This window comes from Lissotriton helveticus, chromosome 1_1 (genome assembly GCF_964261635.1).
Source record: "Lissotriton helveticus chromosome 1_1, aLisHel1.1, whole genome shotgun sequence".
Classification (NCBI taxonomy): Eukaryota; Metazoa; Chordata; class Amphibia; order Caudata; family Salamandridae; genus Lissotriton; species Lissotriton helveticus.
Genome location: NC_136057.1, coordinates 1350699574 through 1350720728, shown reverse-complemented (window position 1 = coordinate 1350720728; position 21155 = coordinate 1350699574). Strand labels below are relative to the sequence as shown.

General features: G+C 44.5%; 1 protein-coding gene across 8 annotated transcripts in view; it reads right to left on the bottom strand.

Moving 5' to 3' along the window:
• Positions 1-18533: 18533 nt before the first annotated feature.
• The window catches only part of XRCC6 (X-ray repair cross complementing 6), a 227184-nt gene continuing 224562 nt past the window's right edge, over positions 18534-21155 (bottom strand). For all 8 annotated transcript variants that reach the window (XM_078683226.1, XM_078683253.1, XM_078683262.1 and 5 more), the window contains one exon: positions 18534-19885. In XM_078683226.1, the coding sequence (XP_078539352.1) occupies positions 19683-19885 (203 nt within the window). In that variant the 3' untranslated portion in view covers positions 18534-19682. The remainder of the gene's footprint in view (positions 19886-21155) is intronic.

Below are 21155 nucleotides of genomic sequence, written 5' to 3'. Positions count from 1 at the left end.
CTGCGTACGACGCTCCCTCCTCCGTAGCCACGGTAGGAGACAACATGCCAAGGTCAGAGGAGGTGTCGAGACCACTGCCAACCCCCAGTTCCTCTATCCAGTCCTGTTCATCTAACTGGTCGGTCAGAGGGTCACTTGACTTCTCCCAGTCCTCCTCCTCTGGGCGCCATTCTGGTTGAAAAGAGACCCCAGGCGTGAACAGGGGCACAAAAACCCCACTCGGCACCGGATCCGGCGTCGGGCGATGCTGGTCCGGCTCCACGTCAGGATGGAGGCCGGGGTCAACCGTAGTCGAATGCGGTATTGGTGCTGGAGGAAGCGACACCGGTGTAATCAGGTCAACCGGCGCCGATCCGGATCCAGGCCTGGATTCAAGTGGGGCCTGCGGCGCAGGAGCCATCGGCGGAGAAGGCCTAGCCCCCCCAACCAAGTCTGCGGGCCTGAAGGCACGCCGGCGGGTTCAGGCCACCCAAAGAAGGCATGCATCCCCTCGTAGAACGTGCGAAGCTGGGCGGGAGGAGCTCCGGGTCCCGAGAAGGAAGGGACATGATTAGTCGACTCTTTGGGCTCTACACACCGAGCTGCGGGAGGGGCACCACCTGCATCCCTTGTCTGGTTGTCCGACCGACAGAATTCGAAGAGCGACGATGGTTCTTCAACTTCTTCTTATGCTTCGACTTACCCGACCCAGAGTGCGAAGACTTCGATGACTTGGATGAATGGTGGTTGCTACGCGACTGGTCCCTCGACCTCTCTCGCGACCTCAAACGGCACGGAGCTGACTGCCGGCGCTCCAGCAGCTTTCGCGACCACTACTGCATAGCCTTGGGCGCCATCGACCGGCAGTCCGAGCACGACTTGGGGTCGTAGTCGCGCTCCAGGCAAAAGAGGGACACACGATGCGGTTCAGTCACCGACATCAGTCGGTCACAAGAACTGCATGCCTTGAAGCCGGGCATCCCTTGTGCACAAGGAGTCAAAGACTCGAAAAAGAAATCGACAAAAGTCCAGAAAAAAGTAAATTAAAAAGTGACTGCCGGTACCGCTCTTCCCGGATCTGCGCTGGCTTGGGCAGAAAAAGAAAGAACGGACGCCAGCGCGCGAGGGCGACGTCTAAGTAGCTGCAGCGACTTCAACCCGGCGACACGACGCCAACAACAAACACAATCCCGACCGACGCCACCTTCCGACGCGCAGAGGTACTGCTGACGAAAAACTTTTCGGATCCAGTCTGCCACCTGGGGGTAATTCTAAGGTAAGGAATCTATAACTAAAGTGTTTCTTTCAGATAATCTCTTGCGTTTTTTGTTCATTGGGGATGTGTAAATACGCATCCTTTAAGTCTATTGTTGACATGTAATCTTCCTTTTGCAATTGAGGTAGCACCTCCTGCAGTGTAGTCATTTTGAATCTTTGTGTTTTTATCAACTTGTTTAGAAATCTTAGGTCTAATATTGGCCGTAGTGTTCCATCCACTTTTGGAATTAGAAAGCATGCTGAATCACTCCTTTGTTCTTTTCTATGTGCGGTACTTGCTCTATTGCATGATTTCCCTGAAGCTCCTATACTTCTTGGACTAAGTGAGATAATTCCTCTTTTGAATGCGTCCTTTGCTTTGGCCTCCTGTTTGGGGGCTGTTTTGTTAACTCTATGCAGTAATCATACTGTATTATGTTTAAAATGTATTTGTCTGTGGTTATTTCCCTCCATTTTTGCAGGACAAATCTTAGTCTGCTCTTACTGGGGTGGTATGTTGAAGGAACTGTAAACTGGTTTTGTTTAGTTTTTGTATATGCTTCTTTTTTGTTTGTACTCTCAGAGTTGTTGTTCCTGAGTGTACCTCTTAGTGAGCGCAGTCACTTAGTAGATGTTTGTGGTCAACCTCTTTATGGCGGACTCCTGCCACGGGCACGCCCACGAAAGGATGTTCTTCCTTGGTATTGCCAGCTTTGTTGCTGTCCCTGTTGTGTGCCCTGGTTTCCTGTTTGGTATGTTTGTTGGTAACCTTGATGTGAGGTAGCAGGTTGGTGTGTAACTCTCCCCGCTGGTCTCCATGATGGTGCGCCTCTTCGCATGCCTCTGAACTGTAGAGCCTCCATGGATCTTGCAGTTTTGTTGTCCTTCTGTAGATGATTCAGCTTTTCATTAACCACACTTCCAAACAACTGTTCCCCATTGAATGGTGAATTAATGATGTTGCTTTGCACTTCTGGCTTGAAGCCTGAGATTCTAAGCCAAGCGTTCCTCCTTTCAGTGATGCCAATCATCATTTGTCTGCTAGATATTTCAGCAGCATGAAGGGCTGATTTCAAACATGTATTTGCAGTGTTTTACCTTCTTCTACCAGGTGGCTAGCTCTTTTCTGGAATTGTTCTGGTAGATTTTGTAACAGTTCCTCTACCTCCTCCCAGTGTTGGTAATCACGTCTGTTCAACAGTGCATTTGAATTAGCTATGCGCCATTGATTACCTGCGCTTCTTTCCACCTTCCTTCCTTCGAGGTCCATCCTCTTGCTTTACTTGTCTGGAGGTGGTCCCACTGTAGTTAGCACATTTGTTCTTTTTCTTGCTGTTGAAGCAATGACAGCAATAGCTGGCACTGATCCCCTGATGTATATAGGGTATTTAGAGGAGTGTTTATACTTCTTTTCCTCCCTTGGTGTTATAGCCTTGCATGTAGCAGGCTCTTTGAATGCCTCTTTCCCAGCAGCATTGGGAGGAATTGATTCCTAGATTGAATAGGCATCAGCGTCTCTAATAAAAACGATTGTGGTTTTTCTTCCTCTAGCTGAACCCAATACGTTTCAGCAGCTTTTTTTAATCACTTGATTGTACATGCATGTCATCTGGGGGGATGGACTCGAAGGATATGATTTCACAGCCTCCTCAGGTGATTCGGCGTCGATATCATGCCATTGGAGGTCTTGATTAGCCGAGATCGACGTTAGTCTTCTTCGACGTCTTACCCCACGAAGAATGAATCCTCCTCTTCTTCTTTGATTGTTTTTTTCCCCGCGGAATTGGTTCTTCAACGACTTTTTCGCCTTCCGTATTTTTTGTTTTCGGCGGTATCTTGAATTGCTTCAAGCTTTCGTCAGTCTTTTTTCCGTTGAAGGATAATAGCCATTTTGGCTTCGAGTCTCTTTCTCTTCTTCTTTATCTCCGCGTGTGTTTCGGTGTTGAGATTTTCTGCTTTACGTTTTTCGACAGTCGACGCCGATCCGGTCATCGAGGTTTGTTTGGGCCTCTCTTTTTTCAACGCCAAGGCGTCCTTTTCCAGACTGTCTTTCAACAATACAAGCACTCACCCCCAGTCAACTGATCTGGGTTTAATCCATCACCGTTCTGTCCATCATTTCCTTTGGTTTTTCTTTGTTTGCCATAAGTTGGCAGGGTATGCTCAGACGTGAGTCCCTTGCTCACTTTGCCACTGGATTCAAGCAAGCCGGGATGAAGAAGGCTGAAATGCCAGAAACCGGTCCTCGGTAGCTTGTTTCCGGTCCAGGGAAGGCATGGCTTGGCAGTTCGGGCTGGACTGTTCCCATGAGGCACAGGGTCAGACTGATTTGCATATGGCCATGTCTGAACTGGGGTGGCAGAGTGGGCTAAAGAATGGTGATGGATTAAACCCAGATCAGTTGACTGGGGGTGAGTGCTTGTATTGTCAACGCTCCGTCCATCATTTCCTTTGTTTTTTTTTTAAATATGTTTAAAACACATAGTTCTGCCATTTGTCACCCCTTCAGTGATTTCTTGTCACAGCCGACATGACAAAATGGCAAAAATGTGTTTGAAACACATAGTTTTTCCATTTGTCACCCCTTCAGTGATTTCTTGTCACAGTCGACATGACAAAATGGCAAAAATGTGTTTGAAACACATAGTTTTGCCATTTGTCACCCCTTCAGTGATTTCTTGTCACCGTCGGCTTGACAAAATGGCACAAATGTGTTTAAAACACATTTTTGTCATTTTGTCACACCCATCAGAGACACCTCGAGCGGCCCGCACCTACCGCACCCTCCTTCCTACGCCACTGATGGTGTTTTGTGCAGCACACACGCACCGTTTCAAATGGCAACTTGTGATAAAGGAAATGTAATTGTTTGCTGGTGACAGGACAGGTTTTTAATGTGATGGACCTCTTAATGAGGGGACCTGGTAAAAACCTGATAAAGATTGTGATTTGGTGGACACCTTTTCAACTTAAGGGCAATACAAAACTGTACACTCTCTTGTTTAAAGATGTTATTTAGCAACAGATGAACAGTTTTAATGACCTACTCTTTCCACTCTGCTCGACTAATTATGATGCAAGATAGGCTTGCCGCACTAATTGATAGCAGAGGGGTTTAAAGTACAGTAAGCTTGCCTACTTTGCATCAGCTTTCTTATTCAAGATATCCAGCGATAGAGTATGCAAGCTGTGTTTCTCAGAAGAACACAACTACAGTTTCCAGCCTGTGCTGTAGGCATCGAGGACTTGCCCAGTAATCTGTGGACAGGGGTTGAACAGTCATATAAATCCATTAAAGAAATGGCAGCATACATTAATCAATTTGTATAAAACAGGCTATGCAGTGAATGAGGCTACAGCAGGGGTCACTATCAAACCAGTCATCATCAAACTGTCATATATATTGTTTGGGGGGTGGATTGGGACAAGAGCTACTCGGCCTCAACTATGGGGGTTCTTCCTAATATGGCTGTAGTAACTGGGCCAAGTATCACCCTTTCCCCACTTCACTGTCAGGGAAGCAAGGAAGAGCAGTCACAGGTTTCCGATTGTGGTAGTGTGGAGGGCATGAGCTCAAAATGCAACAATCAACCAGCAGGCATTAGAACGTAAATCATGTGTAACAAAAAGTAGGGACTTAAAGTGCATCAAGGTCCAGCATACATGCTCCAAATAATCTAGACAACGTATAATGGGTATGCGGTTCACTAGAACTGCATACCCATTATATGTTGTCTAGATTATAACGTAAATGCCCAGCCCAATGATCGTTTTTTAAGAAAAGAAAAGGAAGTACTTTTAACCACGCCACAATACTAAACATCACACAATCCAGCTTCGTTTACAAGCTAGTGATCCTGGTTTTGATTATCCCTTGTGGCACTACACCCACTGCGCTCCCTCGTGCTACTCCCACTCTATATTAGTGACTTCTAGATCATTGGCCCCTAACTGCCCCAGTATTTAGGCAGAAGCCTTAATCCAGCTCAGGTGCAGTCTTGATTTCCACCAGTCAAATGCACGCACAGTTTACTTTTTCTTTAGTCTCTTAAGTCTGACATAGTGGGTAATTCAACAGTAACATCCATGTAGTACTTCGTGCAGGCAGGCGACCACAATATGTGCAGGCAGGCGACCACAATACGTGAAGACAGTCTCAGTAGCCTTCGGTTAGTTCAGGTGCAACCTGCGTATCTGTGTGCGCAGAAGCATGGTGTGGTGCTGCAATGTATTTGGAGAACAGCTCCGGATTGCCCAAGGATGGGATGAGCCATTGACTAGGACAACCAGCTGAAGCTGATCCAGTCACGGACCAAACTGTACCAATCACTAAAGCAGATACAGGACCGGTTGGACCACCACAAGCAATTGCACCCAATCTGGCACACAATGTCAACACAGAAGATGCAGCCCCCACTGGGCTAGTACATGCAGTTACAGACCCGATCAGGCCAATGTCGCCCACACAGTAGATGCAGCCCAGTTCGGCCAATTCAGATATAATGCATGAATTGGTTCCAAGCAGCACCCAGTTTTGTGAGACAAGGGACCCAGTGGAGCATAGGTTGCTGCTGGCTCACTCTCAGGTGGCCAGATTCCTTTTGAAATTCATCTGTCCAGAGACACATGGGGCTTCTCCTCTAGGATAGTCTCTCCCCCTAACGGGTAAGGAAGATTCCTTCCCTCTCTTAGCATGCACACAGGCTGGCTTCTAGTCACTGAGGAAGACCGTCAGCACATCCACTGGAAGTGCAGACATCAGATTTTGTCTCCTAAATTCTGTGACGTTAGCTATCAGGCAGAGAGTAGCCCTGCTCACACACCAGTCCTCCAAGTACTCTGTAGAGCATTTCCTTCCCTGATCTTCAAGGACTTAGAATTGAAAGAAAGTAGGGTGTTTTAGGTCCCACTTTTTTTTTTTTTTTTAGCAAATCTTCATTGAGATTTTTAGCTTTTTATTTTTACATCGCGGTTACCCCTCCCTCCCCCCCCCCCGCCTCCCGGTACAGGTAGAGCAGTAAAAGAATAAAAAATTATACAGAAAAAAAAAGAAATATACAGGCTTCGAAGGATAAGAAATAGAAAACAAAGAGCAAAAAGAAATACATCCTTACATTTCTAAAACACTCGATACGTCTCAGCCATATTGATCTATGCTGGGCTCGATAGCCATAATCTAACTGGGTCCCAAATTTTTAATCCCGTTAATTTTTTCCTGATACCTTTCCGGCTATAAATGGCAATTTCAAGATTATATGTAGCTAAAAAGCGCATCCGCCACTGTTGAAATGTTGGTGGATATTGATCCAGCCATGCGGAAGTCAAACAGATTCTTAAAACTGCCATAGCAATATATATGAGTCCCTGCATGGCAATAGGTCTACTAACCTTGTCTACTCCTAACATGATTTCTGCTGTGCTGATCTCTATATTGACTTCGAATATTTCAGATAGGAAGTTAGAAACTTCTCGTTTAATATTATCTAAAGTATGACATGTAGCCAACATATGTAGCAGATCGACTTTAGGTCGATTGCATCTGGGACAGAGAGTCCCCTTCCCTTCCCCCCATTTTGAAATTTTTTCCGGAGTATAATAAAGGTTGAAAAAAGTTTTGTAGAACTGAGCTTGTAGCTTGGTCGACATTAAAGTAGTGCTGGATAGTTCGAGTGCTTTGTGGGCTAGATCCTCTGTGATATTGATCTTATTTTGCCAGATATTTGCATGTTTATCGACATCGTCTGGTAGTACAGCAATTGGGTTTTTATAAATGTCTCCAATTTTTACACTGGCGGAGCTGACCACAGTGTTAACTGTGGGAATTTTTTTTAAGCAACCATTGGGTCCCCCCTTTTTGAGAATAAAATCTCTTAATTGCAAAAACTTAAAAAAGTCATGCGAATTCAGCCCATATTTATTTTTTAGTAATTCAAATGAACAAAAACCAGTTGAATCGTAAAATGAGCCGAATTGCGAGATTCCTAAACTAACCCATCGCCGCATACAGGAATCCAAAAAAATTTCGGCCAGATTGATGTTGCTTTCTATTGGAGTATAAAATGAAAATCTGCCTATCACCAGATGTTTCCGAACCATGTTCCAAACTGTATAGATACCTTTGAGTGTTTTAAATCGTTCTTTTTTTAGATGGCATTCATAGGGTAATTTCCAAAGATGGTTATTGGCGTTATTACCCAAAATTAGTTCCTGTGGAGTTGGAGTCGAGCAGATGGGCATTGAGTCTTGTTTGGGGGTTAACAGTAAACAACTGTATTTGATGGTTGTAGCCCACCAATAGAATTTAAGATTAGGGAGAGCTAGGCTACCTCTATCCCTTGAGTGTGTGATATGTTTATAGGCTCTTCGTGTTTTTCCATAGCCCCAGACGAAACGAGATAGCATATTGTCTATTTGATTAAAGAGTGTTAGGTCAAAGTTAAGACAAATTGCCCGGAAGAAGTACAAAAATTTAGGCAAAAAAACCATTTTAATGAGTGCATCTTCCGATTATTGTTAAATGTAGGTTGTGAAGTCTCAATAATGTTTTATTAGTCTGTTTCACTAAAGGGTCTAGGTTGAGGGCCACTAGTTTATTCAGATCGGATGTGATATTAATGCCGAGATATAATGCATTATCAGTAACTCTTGCATCATCCAAACTGATGTTATTATTTATTACAATCTGGGTTTTAGTTTGATTTAATTTGTATCCCGAAATCTCCCCGAACTTTTTAGCTTCTTCCTCCATTATCCTTGCTGTTGTAATTGGATCAGATGTAACAATCGCAATATCATCTGCAAAGGCTAGAGTTTTAGTTTCATCATTCGATGTCTTAATGGGTTGTATGGACGGATTCATTTCTAGCTTTGCGATAAAGGGATCGATGTAAATGGCGAAGAGTAGGGGAGAACAAGGACACCCTTGTCTTGTACCTCTCGTCACTTTGATGATGTCCGATGTGACCCCATTGATCATAACGACCGCTTCGGGAGCAATATACATTTTCTGTACTGCTTGAATAAAATGATCCCCGATCCCACTCTTTGCCATGACCGACCATAGATATTGCCAGGAGACCCTATCGAATGCCTTTTCAGCATCTAATAAAATTAGGCCCATAGGGTCACCTGCTACCTCGGCAATGTCAAAGAGAGTTATCACCCTCTGGACGTGATCTGTGGTTGATCTTCCAAGGACGAACCCGTGTTGTCTAGCAGATACAATGTTATGAATTAAAGGTGCCAATCTACTTGCTAACAATTTGGAATATATTTTAGAATCGTTGTTAATTAGAGTAATAGGACGGTATGTGCCTAGTTCTGTCGGATCTTTATTTTATTTTGGGGAACACTATAATTTGTGCACATGCCAAAGAAGCCGGAGGATTTCCATTCATGAAGACCTTGGTAAACAACTGGGTTAGAATGTCTTTGAGTGGGCTACTGAATCTGACATAAAATTCCACGGGAATACCGTCTAGACCTGATGCCTTACCAGATGGAAGACTGCGTATGGATAGTAAAATTTCTATCCAGTCTGGAGTTTCAGCGAGAAGTCCCTCATCTGCTTTGGATAGGCAGGGCCTTATATCTGAAATTAGATACTCATCGATTTTATCTTGTTTAATATCTGTTTCAGAATAAAGCTCTGCATAATATCTCCTGAAGGCATCCCTAATGTCGTTTGTATCATGAGTTAGGCCGAGAACGGGGTCTCTTATAGATTTAATCGTATTTTTAGAATTTTGTTCTCTTACACTAATAGCTAATTGGTGCCTTACCTGATCGCTCCATTCATAGATTTTTTCCCTATTTGCAGTAGCTTTGACGATTGCTTTACGAGTGAATATTTCAGATATTAAGTTTTTTGCTATCGCTACATCTCTGATTGCCTCTTCAATGTTGCTCCCCCCCCTTGAAGTAATCTAATTAGATCTTCTTCTTTCCTGGCCAGATTCTCCTCTAGATCTTTTAAGTTTTGTTTGGCTTTTTTGTTATTTTGGATAGAAAATCTAAGGGTTTCCCCCCTTATCCCTGCCTTTAATGAGTCCCATACCACCTCTAGCGGGGCGCTACCCATGTTGAAACTTAAAAATTCTGGGATCCATTGATCCATATGGGTACAATATTTATCGTTGGTTAGCAGAGCTCTTTCAAAGGTCCAGTTACTGCGATCAGATTTAATAATGTCAATATCAAAACTCAAAAGCAGAGGATTATGGTCTGAAAAAACCCTCAGCAGCCTATTTATAGAGCATTTAGATAGGATTACATTGGAGATGAATATATAATCCAATCTAGCCAGTTTGCGATGGGGGTGGGAAAAAAAAGTATATCCATGATTTTGCGGTGTTTTCATCTCCCAACAATCTACCAGCCCATGAACATGACAAAGTTCCAACAAGGCCTTGTAAGTTCTAGGTTTCCGGCCTAGATATTTAAATGTTAGTTCAGAAAGCCAAATTGGTGGGAGATTGATGTTAATATCCCCACACATGATCATAGGAACAGGCCAGTGTGCCAATTCATTAGATAGGAACTGTAACAATGTTGGATCGTCTGTAACGTTGCCATAGATTGAAGAGACAGTAAATTTTTTCCCACTTATACATTGACACTCTGTAATAGCCCATCTACCAGATGGGTCTGAAGCTGATCTTAAAAAACCTAAACCCCCACCTCGCGCTAAAATAGCTACCCCCCCCCCCCGAGTTTTATTTGGTTGGGTGGTGGCGACAACTACTCTGTATCCCAGGTCTTTAAACAGATATCTCTGTGACCCCTCTATATGCGTTTCTTGAAGACATATTATTTCTGCTCCTATTGAATGTAAACCTATTGCTAATCTTTGCCTTTTTTTTTATATCGTTGAGCCCACATATATTCATAGTTAATATTCTCAATTTAGCCATTTATTTTGTAACTTTGGTGTACTGCTAAAATTAAGGTTTTTTTCTCTTTTTTTTTTAGTCATTTGACAGTATGCTCTTCTTGTCCTATATCTAAGCCTGATCATAGATTCCACCCTTTCAATTTGCCTGTACCGCAGCCCCCTTCCCCCTCCCCCGTTTTCCCCACAACAGCTAAAAACCCCCCTCCCTCCCCCTCTCCATCTAATGAGGCTACCTGTTGCCCGTAGGCCCAGGTTGTGGGCATCTCGCTGATCCTTCGGAAGTTGGTGGCTCTAGGCCCTGACCCCTGTAACTTCTGAAGAGCTGATAGTCCTAGTCGGTGATTTTAATCAACGGCTATCGTTTATAGGCATTTAATTATTCCACTATAATACTATCTGTCAACCCACTTTTTTAAGGAGATTCTCAGCTCACCCTCTCTACCTATGTCTCGACCCATTGACTGTAAACATATGGTCACTATTTGTTGAGTTTTTTCCCTTTGGAAAGATGTGCTTTGTCTTTACTGTGGTCAGAGATCTCTTCCAAATAGGATTGCGCTTGAATTTCGCTAGAGAAGCTTCTCGTTGTGCCGTTGAATATAACTTTTAGTCTGGCTGGATTCAGTAAGAAGACTGTTGCGCCGATCTTTTCAAATGGGGAAAAGAGTTGCCGTAGTCGCCATCTTCTCTCGACCGTTGCATGGGCAAAATCGGGTCTGCTAAAGAAAGCATATCCTTTGTATTGTCTTTTTTTAGTCGGTCTTGACAAGTCAAAGATTGCTTCCCGTAAAAGAAAGTTACCGAAATTGACAAGCATTGCTCTAGGAAATTGCTCTGATCCTTGTGACCTTTTGTTGATGGTAAAGGGAAAGCGATGGACACGCTGAATCTCCTTCTCCCAATCCCATGAAGCCAACTCGGGGAATGAGTCTTTAAACAGGGATAGCATATAACTCCTTGGATCGTTCCCCTCCACTCCCTCGGGGATCCCCAGTATGCGTAAATTATTACGGCGAGCCCGGTTTTCATGATCCTCTACCTTCATCATTAGATCACGAATAGTCTCTTCTTGTGATTGACCTTGTTTCTGCAGAGCCAGGACGTCGGTTTCAAGATTCTCGGTGCGTTGTTCGACTGAGGCCATTCTATCTGAAATTTCCAAACATGTTTGGCCTACTTTACTGATTGCCCCTTGGAGTTTCTTGTTGTCAGATTTAACGTCCAGTTGAAACTTCTTTATTGAGTTGAATACGTCTACCAGGGATGGTTCACTAACCACCATGTCATCGCCTATTAATTTTGGTTTTACTTTTGAGTGCAACTTAGTCATAGCGTGTGGGGAAGTGTTCCTATGTTTTTGATCAGGCCGATAGAATAGTTCTACGTTACTTCCTTGGTCTGTAGTATCTTCATCCACCAGTTTGTTTTGTCTCCTTTGTCTTCTTTTTTTTTTTTTTCTTGTTTTTTTAGCACTATTATCTTTAAGAGAGTTGTTGTTTTTTTTAGAGCTAGAGTTGGAATCAGATAAATCGATAGAGTCTGTGGGGATTTCTTCGTGTCGTAATCCTGGAGGTTCACTTGAAGTTGACATCCCTGTCTCATAGATTTCAGACTCTGATATTGACTCAAGCTCAGATTCCAGGTCCGTTCCCGGCTTATTTATATTAGATATGTTTGAGTTTGGCTTAGGATTTAGGTTTGAATCACTTGCATCCTCCAAATGTGCTAAGTTTTTTGGCACTATACTGCTTGCATTTATCAATGATAATGCTTCGGGGACGCGATAATCGGCTGACGAGTCCCCTTCTTCGTCTTGTTTGCCCTCTTCAAAGGATTCTGTTTTATCCTTGGGATCTGGGTCTGACGTTCGTGGTACAATTAGGGGTGCTCAGAGATCCATTCTTGATACCCGCCTCTGGAGTGCCATGATGCTCGCTCAAAATATCTATTTTCCTCTGAATTTCAGGTATAATACTTTCGTTGATATCTATTTCTACCGGGTTCAGTTGATAGGCGGGTTCTTTAGAAACGGGACAGAAGATTGTTGAAATCCGTGGCTGGGAATCCTGTGACAACCCACTTGACTTAGCAGCTGATTTTAGGTTTTTGATTGCCTGCAATCGCTTTGCTTTTTTTGCCTGTAGTTCTAGTTTGGCTTGCATCAGTTGGATTTCCGGACCATTTTCCTGCTCGTCATCTTTGTTTTTACTTTTTTCTTTTTCTTTGCCTCTTTCACTTGCTTTTTCTTTTTCCTTTTCTTTATCTTTCGATCTGTCTTTCGGTCGGTCTTTCTCTTTCATTTTTTCCCGTTTTTTATCTTTTTCTTCTTTACTTTTTGCCCCCCTGCTCTCAACCCGCCGTACCATATTTCCCTGGCCTTGTATTTCGGCCTCCTCCAGAATCTTCTGAGTGTTTACTTTCTGCTGTAAACTAGTTGTATTTTTGTCTTTAGCATTTAGGTCGTGATATTGGTTCCGTTTACTCGGACCAGATCCACTGTTTGATCCTTCACCTTGTAGCGTGCCGGCGGTTGCCATATTAAATACTTGATTCAGCCCCTGCCTCTCCTTTTTTTTTTGATTGTGCTTACGATTAGGTTGCACCGAAAGAATGAAGGCAATTGTTACAGCAACCGCTGAATATTTCGAATACCTGGGTATAGTGGGAAAGTTACGTGCCCTGCTCAACGCACCGCCAATTGCTGACAGTAATCCGGAGCGGCCTCGAGATATTTTCCAATCTGCCCAAGCCGTGTATGATAAAGGTGTCGCGTGCATCCGTCTTTCTTTTCGGATTTGGACACGCTGTCATGCAGTGTTATATTGTAGTATTAAGATCTTGAGAGATAGAACAGTTAATTGGTTAATCTGTTAAGCTATTGAGCTGCCGAGCTATTATCGACCTCGCCACACCGCATAGCACCCGGCTACTTACTACAAATCTGCTGGATGCTGTTAGATGCTAAATTCGGCGGTGAACACCCTTGCTCAATCCTTCGGATGTTTGGCAGTTTTTTTAGCAATCTTTAGTAGTCACTCACAGTCTCAAACAGTCTCTCACAGTTTTCGGTCTCCAACAGTTTTGTTATATTATATATATATTTTTTCCCCCGGACGTGACTGTATCTTGCAGCGTGTCTTATAGTGAATAGCAAATAATCAGAATCAGTATCAGAATCAGTGTTGGATACCGATATAGCAACTCCAGTCTTGTCCGTCCTATTCAGATGCCGCTACCACAACACCTAGCACTTCGGACACTTAGAACAATTTCTGTTGCAGCTGCTGCTGTCTGTCACCAGGATAGGAATTTAAATAGTTTGGGGTGATACACAACATAGCATGGTTTGGCTTGGCTTGGCTTGAAACTCAAGACTTGGCTTAAGATTTTTAAGATTTCTTTTGAGGTTATAGCTGGTCTCTCGCTGTTGTTGGGGGTATTATTATATTATATGTAAAATTGTGTTTTATTGTTTTTTTTTACTTTTTACCCCTTACTCGCCTTCTCGGTGTCAAGGTGACAGGACTCCCGGATTCCAGCACTCTCCAAAAAAACCTCGAGCCTCCTCTTAGACTGGTGATTGCCTCTCTCGCCTCTCTCCTGTCACTACTTTGACCGACTTAGTCGGCTTGCTCGGCTGCCTCAGCTCGGCTCAACTCGGCTCGTTTCAGCTTGAGCCTCCTCGCTTTCCGTAGCTGGATCGAAGCTCCATACTTGGCCCCCGCTGATGTGTGAACGTGGAGTGGAGTGGAGTACTGGGAGTAGGGAATCAGGGAATCAAGAGCCCTTCACTCGGCACATCTCCCTCACCCTCTCCCTCTACACGGCTCACATACAGTGCTGGAGTCTCCAGGGAAATCCGACTCAGTCCCCGACACAGGGTCCCACTTTTAAACACATTTTCTAGACAGAGGACGTGCATCTACTGTCTCCAACTTCAGAACCAGTTTAGGGTGGTTTTCTTTTCAAGTGTTCTTCTCAGGCTGCTCCCCAGACACTGCTTTTGTGTAGAGTAATGCTTCTCACAAAAAGTAGCACTGGGGCCATCTCCAACTTGGAGCACCCACATCACAGTGGAGAGTAAGGCTTTTTGCCTGGCTGTCATCAGTCTCTTTGATGCAGTAATAAGGCACAGACCAAAGGACATACCTGACCTAGAAACGTCCTCACCCTGCACAACAAAAACTGCAGTCTCACTCCTCACCTCTACCATCAACCAAACTGCAGTGCTCAGGAAGAACTAATTGTCGGAAAGTGGGTTTCTGTTGCAGTTAACCCCGACTTTTTGCCAGACTACTGATGCACTTTTTCTTGGTGCGCCCGAGTCTCTGCCAATCAGGTTCCCAGGGCCTGTGTTATTTCCCCAAAGCTAACCCAATTGCCATCTCTGGCCACAGGTCAGCTGCTTGTAAATGGTCCCAGAGGTACCCAGGGCACTGTGACCAGAGAAGACCTCTAAGGGCTGCAGCACTTATTGTGCCACCCTTAGTGGTCCATGTACCTTTACACACACACTGCCTTTGCAGGCTGCGTGTTTGGTGCAGAACAAAGTGAAGAGTCGACATGGCACACATCCCTGTGTGCTATGCCTACAACCCACTGCCCTTGCATAGATCAGTCACCCCTCTAGCTGGGTGCCCTATGCAAGTGGTGACCCTTACAGTGTCTAAGTCCGTTCTTAGACATTGTAAGTGCAATGCCGCCATTAAGAGTATATGGTGCTGGGAGCTCGTCAATATGAACTCCACAGCACTATAATGGCTACAATGAAAACTGAGAAGTTTGGTATCAAACTTCTCAGTACATTAAACCCACACTGATGCCAGTGTGGTATTTAATGAAAAATGCACACAGAGGGCATCTCTGTGATGCCCCCTGAAAACTGACCCATCACAAGTGCCAGGCTGAGTGGCTGCTTTCAGCTGCCACCACCAGACATGTTTCTGGACCCCTGGGTCGAAAGCCTGCTGCTCTCTGGGGCCTGAAACAATGCACATCCTGGAACGAGGTGCCAAGCCTCCTCCCCAGGATGGGCAGTGTTCACGAAAGGGAAGCTTCAAAAGGCATGCCACCTTTGTGAGCCTACCCAGACCAATTGCTGTTTCAGCAACTGGTCCCCACTGGTTCTACCCCCCATTTTGGGCGGGAAAAACGAGTGCGGTGTGCCCACCTCTGCCAACTCCACCCCTCAGGTGGGGGAGACTAGGTGAAGCACAACTCCGAGTCCCAGCCATCTTGAGGACGGGGGACCCGAGCAATCAGGGACAGGTTCCTGCCCCCCTCCCACTGGAGGGTGGCATACTAGGGGGGTGTACCCACCTCAGGGAAGGGACCCATTTGTCCCTGTAAAGCCCCTAAATCTAGTATTTAGGGGGCACCGTGAACCTTGCTTCCTCAGATCCAGAAACAAGAAAGAATATAAGAAGAAGGACCGAAGAGCCGTGCAGAGCGAACAAGAGGACGACGCCCACTGACTTGGCCCGAGCCCTACAGGTCCGTCTCCCCTTGAACCTGCTCCTGCGAAACCACAGTGTGTCCTGCAGCCAGCAACCTCAAAAACCACCGGAGGACCTTCCTGCCGTCACTAAAAAGACTGTTTCTCCCGTGAACACTGTATTTGTTCAACTGCATCCACTGGCAGCAGCCAGAAACCATGAATCCAGCCCACTCTGCACCAGCCGAATCCGGCCCAAGCTCGAGTAGAAAAACACCATGAGGAGGTCACCCCGACGATCCTCAACCGATATCCGGCAACACCTGACCCGCCTCAAGCCTCCAGCCACCGTCTGCATCCTAAATCCAGAAGGCCCCACTAACCGCAACCAGGAGCTGGTAAGAAGATCCGGCCCCAAAAGGCACCCCAGCACCCGACACCCCACGGCCTTGTGTGCCCAAGCCACTGGTGCCTAACCAACCCTTAACTTCCCAACTTATCTCTCGAAGTGGTGGTCACACCCAGAAGTCTTTCATCTACCTGCCTGCAAGGCTTTTGCAAACCAGTTCTCCATTGGAACGCAAATGGCGCCCGACGTCAAAATAGCATTCTGCCGCCTCAGTGCAGCTGAGGGTGCACCTTTTGTGCTACTTTGTTTTCTCATTTGCCCTGACCTAAACCCTAGGAGCTTTGTTCCCACAGCCCAGAGGCCTGCTCGTTAGCAGCCACCAACCGGAGGCCTCCTAACCCCCATTGGAGAACATTGGTCATCACCACTCTGCACCAGGCCGCCCTAGTGCTACTGAGTGTATAACAAAAGTGCATCACTGACCCTGGGGGACCCCTGAGTCTAACCCCAGAACTTTAACTACCACAGTCGATAACTTACCTGTGAACCGATAACCTGTTTTTTCTCCATAAGACAACACTGACAATTTTCTCCCAAAACGTTTCTAAGTGTGGAGTTTTGAAATCTAAGAATATTCTTTAAAAATTGCACGAATAACCAAAACTTATTTACTTACCTGTTCTCAGGAGAAGTCCCAGTGCTGATTCTAGGCATCCAGCACTGAGTTAGAAAAGTAACGTGAAAAGTAACTTACCTGTAATTTACTGAAAAAACCTATTCATTTCAATGTACTGTATTTGCTAAGTATTGCAACTTACTGCATCCCTTGTAAATCAAACAAAGTACAATTCCTATTACATTTTCAAATTGTTCTACATTTAGCAACTTATTACTGTAAACTATTTAATGCTTACCTGTGCCAGGCTTCCTTGGTTCTAAAATAAAACAACTGTATATTTTTTATACAAAAACAATTGGCCTAGAGTTCAGTTCTTGAGTGTGTGAATTCATTTGCTGACTGAGTGTGTACATCAAATGCTTAACACTGACCTCTGCGACTGCCTTACTGCTCGACCACTCTACCACAAATGGAGAGTAAGGTTCTATCTAACATTAACCTCTGCCTACCTCTGGGGTCACCTGGACTCTATAAACACTATACCTTATTTTGGTGTAGTATATATCGAGCCAGTTTCCTACACTAATTCACAGCCTACTGGTAACAAAAGTCAACATCGAATTTCTAAAGGTAACTGTCTCCATCCTCTTATCAGTGTTTGGATTGTCACTTTCCAGCCACAGGAATCCAGGCAATACGCTTTCACTGTCTGGGGATGTGTGCAGTCATGCCCCACTGTGTGTCATGCCAAGCAAGAAGTATGTTAAATGTATCTAACTTGCATCAGTACTCAGGCTGAATCACATGCACGTGCTATACACACACTACTCACACACTCGACATACACACAGGATGCCAGAAAAAGTTTCTGGACATAAACACAGTAGAACTTTAAAGAAGAGGAGCCTTTAGGTCATATTCTCAGTGACCCAGGCAAAAAGGTCTGGCCAAAATTTCAATCTCCGGAAACGTAATATGCTGTCACCACTGCTTTATGTGCTATACCCAGGACAGGGACACTAGTATTCTGTCCACTATGAGAGCACATTTGGTGCACCCCTCCATGTGACAGGAAAGGTCAAGAACCTCGCAGAGTCAGGTGCAGGCCTAGGCCTCTGTTCACACGCTTAGATGAGCTTGATGGTATGACCAAAATAAAAGGATGTCATATACATATGCAGTGGCACACTATGAGAGGGGAACACGCATGTATATCAAGCAGTGGACAGGTTTGTCCCAACACAACAAATGAGCACTCTGGATCCTTACTGTTGGTGATGCAGGCTTAAAACGGTGTTATCTCACAGCAGAGAACAATGGCCCACTAGCCATAAAATACACTTCTGCTACCTGTAAACTCATGCGCTTTGATCCCTAGCAGTGCGCCCATTCCACCGACACTCAAACCTTTTCTTGTTTCCTTAATAAAATACACTTGTGCATGGCTATTATTAACTTTCACACTAGAGGCTCTCCTTGAAAAGCCTGTAAACCAATAAAAAGAGGTGCAAGCCACAAGGAGAGGTCATCGATACACTTCTTTCTAGAAGTAGAAAAACTGAGCTCAAAATATTTATGCTTCTGAGCCACAAGGAATATTGTAGTCCCAAAGACCCATCTTTTTTCTTTCACGTTTAACTACTCCTTGAATGAGGAGTATCCCTTTTCTCTTTTTCAATCAATACATCCTGTGCTTCATAACAGCCGTGATGTATCCGGGTCTGAAAAAAAGACTACTCCATTTTGAACTGACACAATCAGAAAAACATGCGTAATATTTTAGAGATCTTCAAACATTCTCATTTCTTTAAAACGTTCTTCTATGACATTCAATCTATGACCATAAGAGACCCCACCCTACCTCCCCGGCCTATGATTAAAGATGGTAGCATTTAAGTCCTAAAAACCTTCAACCGTCTGCTCAATAAAACCATAAATTAAATCACTTAGAAGAGGAATCCAGTCCAATGTTACCCAGAAAAAATGGAAAGTAGTGAACATGTATCTTCAAAAATACTTTAATTGAATTAATCAAGTGCTAGTGTACCATTTTATACTTTGGCTCCAAGTGTTACAGATTTAAATGAGCAGAAATCGCACCATGAGGTGGAGTAGTGCATTAGACCTTGTGAATGCTAGCAAACAGGAGATCGGAGGATGGAAAAATGCTTTAATGCCCCCTTGCTTCTATTCAGATGACGCCAATGCACTGACAAACTAGCAGAAAACTCTTTGAGAGCAACTTAAAGCATTCACGTTGGCAGAGCTACGCCTTGGGTTACACAGATGATGTGTGCTCAGGCCTCACAGTAAAGGATAACCTCTTCCTGTCTCATTCCTTCAACTGTTGAGTTTCCTGATAGGTTGTGCAGAGGCCACTGATGGTTAAAACCCTACATTACACTGTGAATCTTTGTACAATTATGTGGAAACTGTTTTGATACGAATGGTAAAAAATAAAAATAAACACAGAGCTGAACATTTATCAGGAAGACATTGTACTCCTGGAAAACCAGAAAAAAACTGGAAAACCAGAAAAAAACTGGAAAACCAGAAAACTCTTATTTATTTATTTATTTATTTTATGCGATTTTTAGAGCGCGCAAATACCCGTGAGGGTGTCTCGGCGCTAGTACTACTGAACTCACTCTGGGCAAAAGATAGTTTAGGATGAAAACAGCCAGGTTTTAAGGCTCTTTCTGAAGTGTAGTAGGGAAGGAGCAGTTTTGATGTGAGATGGTAATGTATTCCACAGTTTAGCAGTTCCTATGGAAAAACATCTATCTCCCCAGTTCGTCCTCCTTGTCCGTGGAACCCTCAGTAAATGTGCTGAGGATGATCGTAAGGTTCTTGCATGCTCCAAGGGACGGAGAACTGTTTTTAAAAACTGCGGGCCGGGGCTATTAATAGTTTTATAGGCTATGCATAAAGCCTTGAATTTGATTCGACTCCGTATGGGGAGCCAATGTAGCTTTCTGATATAGGGGGACGTGGGAGTGAATTTGGGAATAGCCAAAAGAACCCTGGCTGCGGCATTTTGTACCGTCTGTAGTTTTTGAAGGACCTTTTCTTGGGCATTTAGAAAGAGGGCATTGCAATAATCTGTTCTTCAGGTGCTATATGCTGGGCAGCCCCGGGATGTGTCCGACGACTAGTGCTTCTTAAAGTAGTCTGTCAGTGCGTCTATTAGCTCCTGCTTCTTTCCACCTTTCAGGCGATAGACACGACATGCCTCCTTCAGGACGGGCACAGTGAGTTTCCCCAGGGTGCCGCGCTGCACGTGACTCCTCAGCTCAGCCTCTGACAGGACTACCTCGGTCTTGGGCTTCTTCTCAGCCTGGCTATTCCCGTCACCTGGAACACCCAAGATAAATGGTTAGGGTGGGACATGGCAGGATGCTCGTGGTATGTCCTGCCGACAGGCACTCGCACCACCAGGCTGAACACTCATCTTAACACAGAGAACATTTTAAGCAGGATCAACAGAAGCTTTTGCAATGACACCTATGTTCAATCCTCTCTCAATACAAGTGTGCAAGCGACTTCTATAGTACACTATAGGCTAGTGCAGAGACATCAACTGAACTGTTAATACATTGTTTTGAATAGGGTAGTAAAATAAAAAGTCTGTAGTCAACTGACGCGCATGGCTGAGGTCAAATAAGGAAAAGATTCCCCAGAAGATGCGAGAAGATTGGCATGGCAGGCTAATTGGATGTGGGGATCCTCCACATCTTGTCAATCGTTCCGGGTACTCATTAAAAATTGGTTTGACCATACAATGAAGGTAGTTTACGTGGTTTGGAGTGTGGTGTCAGTCGTCTGAGTTGGGTCCAATTTACTTCCTGGAAACAGGGCCTTTAAACAGGATTAAATCGCCGTGGTACGGGGCAGCAATGGCCTTCCTGGTCCTAGCTGCAGTCCTCCAGAACACTGTCGCTGCGACCAGGAAGGCCATTGCTGCCCCGGACCACGACGATCTAATCTCCCACTTCGAGTGATGCAATAACCAGGCCACCGAGAAACTGAACCCCCTAAAGCAAACAGAGTGCTCCAGACACTACCCCTCTCCATTTATCTGATTCCCAAAAATATTTCAGACTGCTCACCCTGTCCTGACGATGATCTTGACTCAATAAAGATCGAAACGTCATCGACCCCCCCAACGAAAATCCCCCCATTGTATATATTTCTGTGGATTTCTCTTTGTTGTCTATGTGAGATTTCGTTTATTTTCACTTTCACTCAGTCACGTTACGCACCTTATCACTCATGTGAGCACCTGAACATACTTCTGTAATACCAAATACAATGATTAAAACTACACATGTTGCCCTACATGTTCTGCTCCCAAATTGATTTAGTCTCTAGGCAAAATAACTTTTTTCTTGTCCTTGGACCTACTTAGGCCACCCTTGAACCATTGTTCTTTTTACATACACTACAACCCCAGGTTCACATTATGGGGTACCCTTGTTTTCCCTATACTACTTCAGAAGGTACACGGCAAGGACTATAAAGCTTTTTTACCGCCCCCAGCTCCTCCCCGACCTAAAACAGGATACTTTACAAGCCAATCAACATTATGAACACTGATCCATATGAAATCCCTTGCTTTTCACAA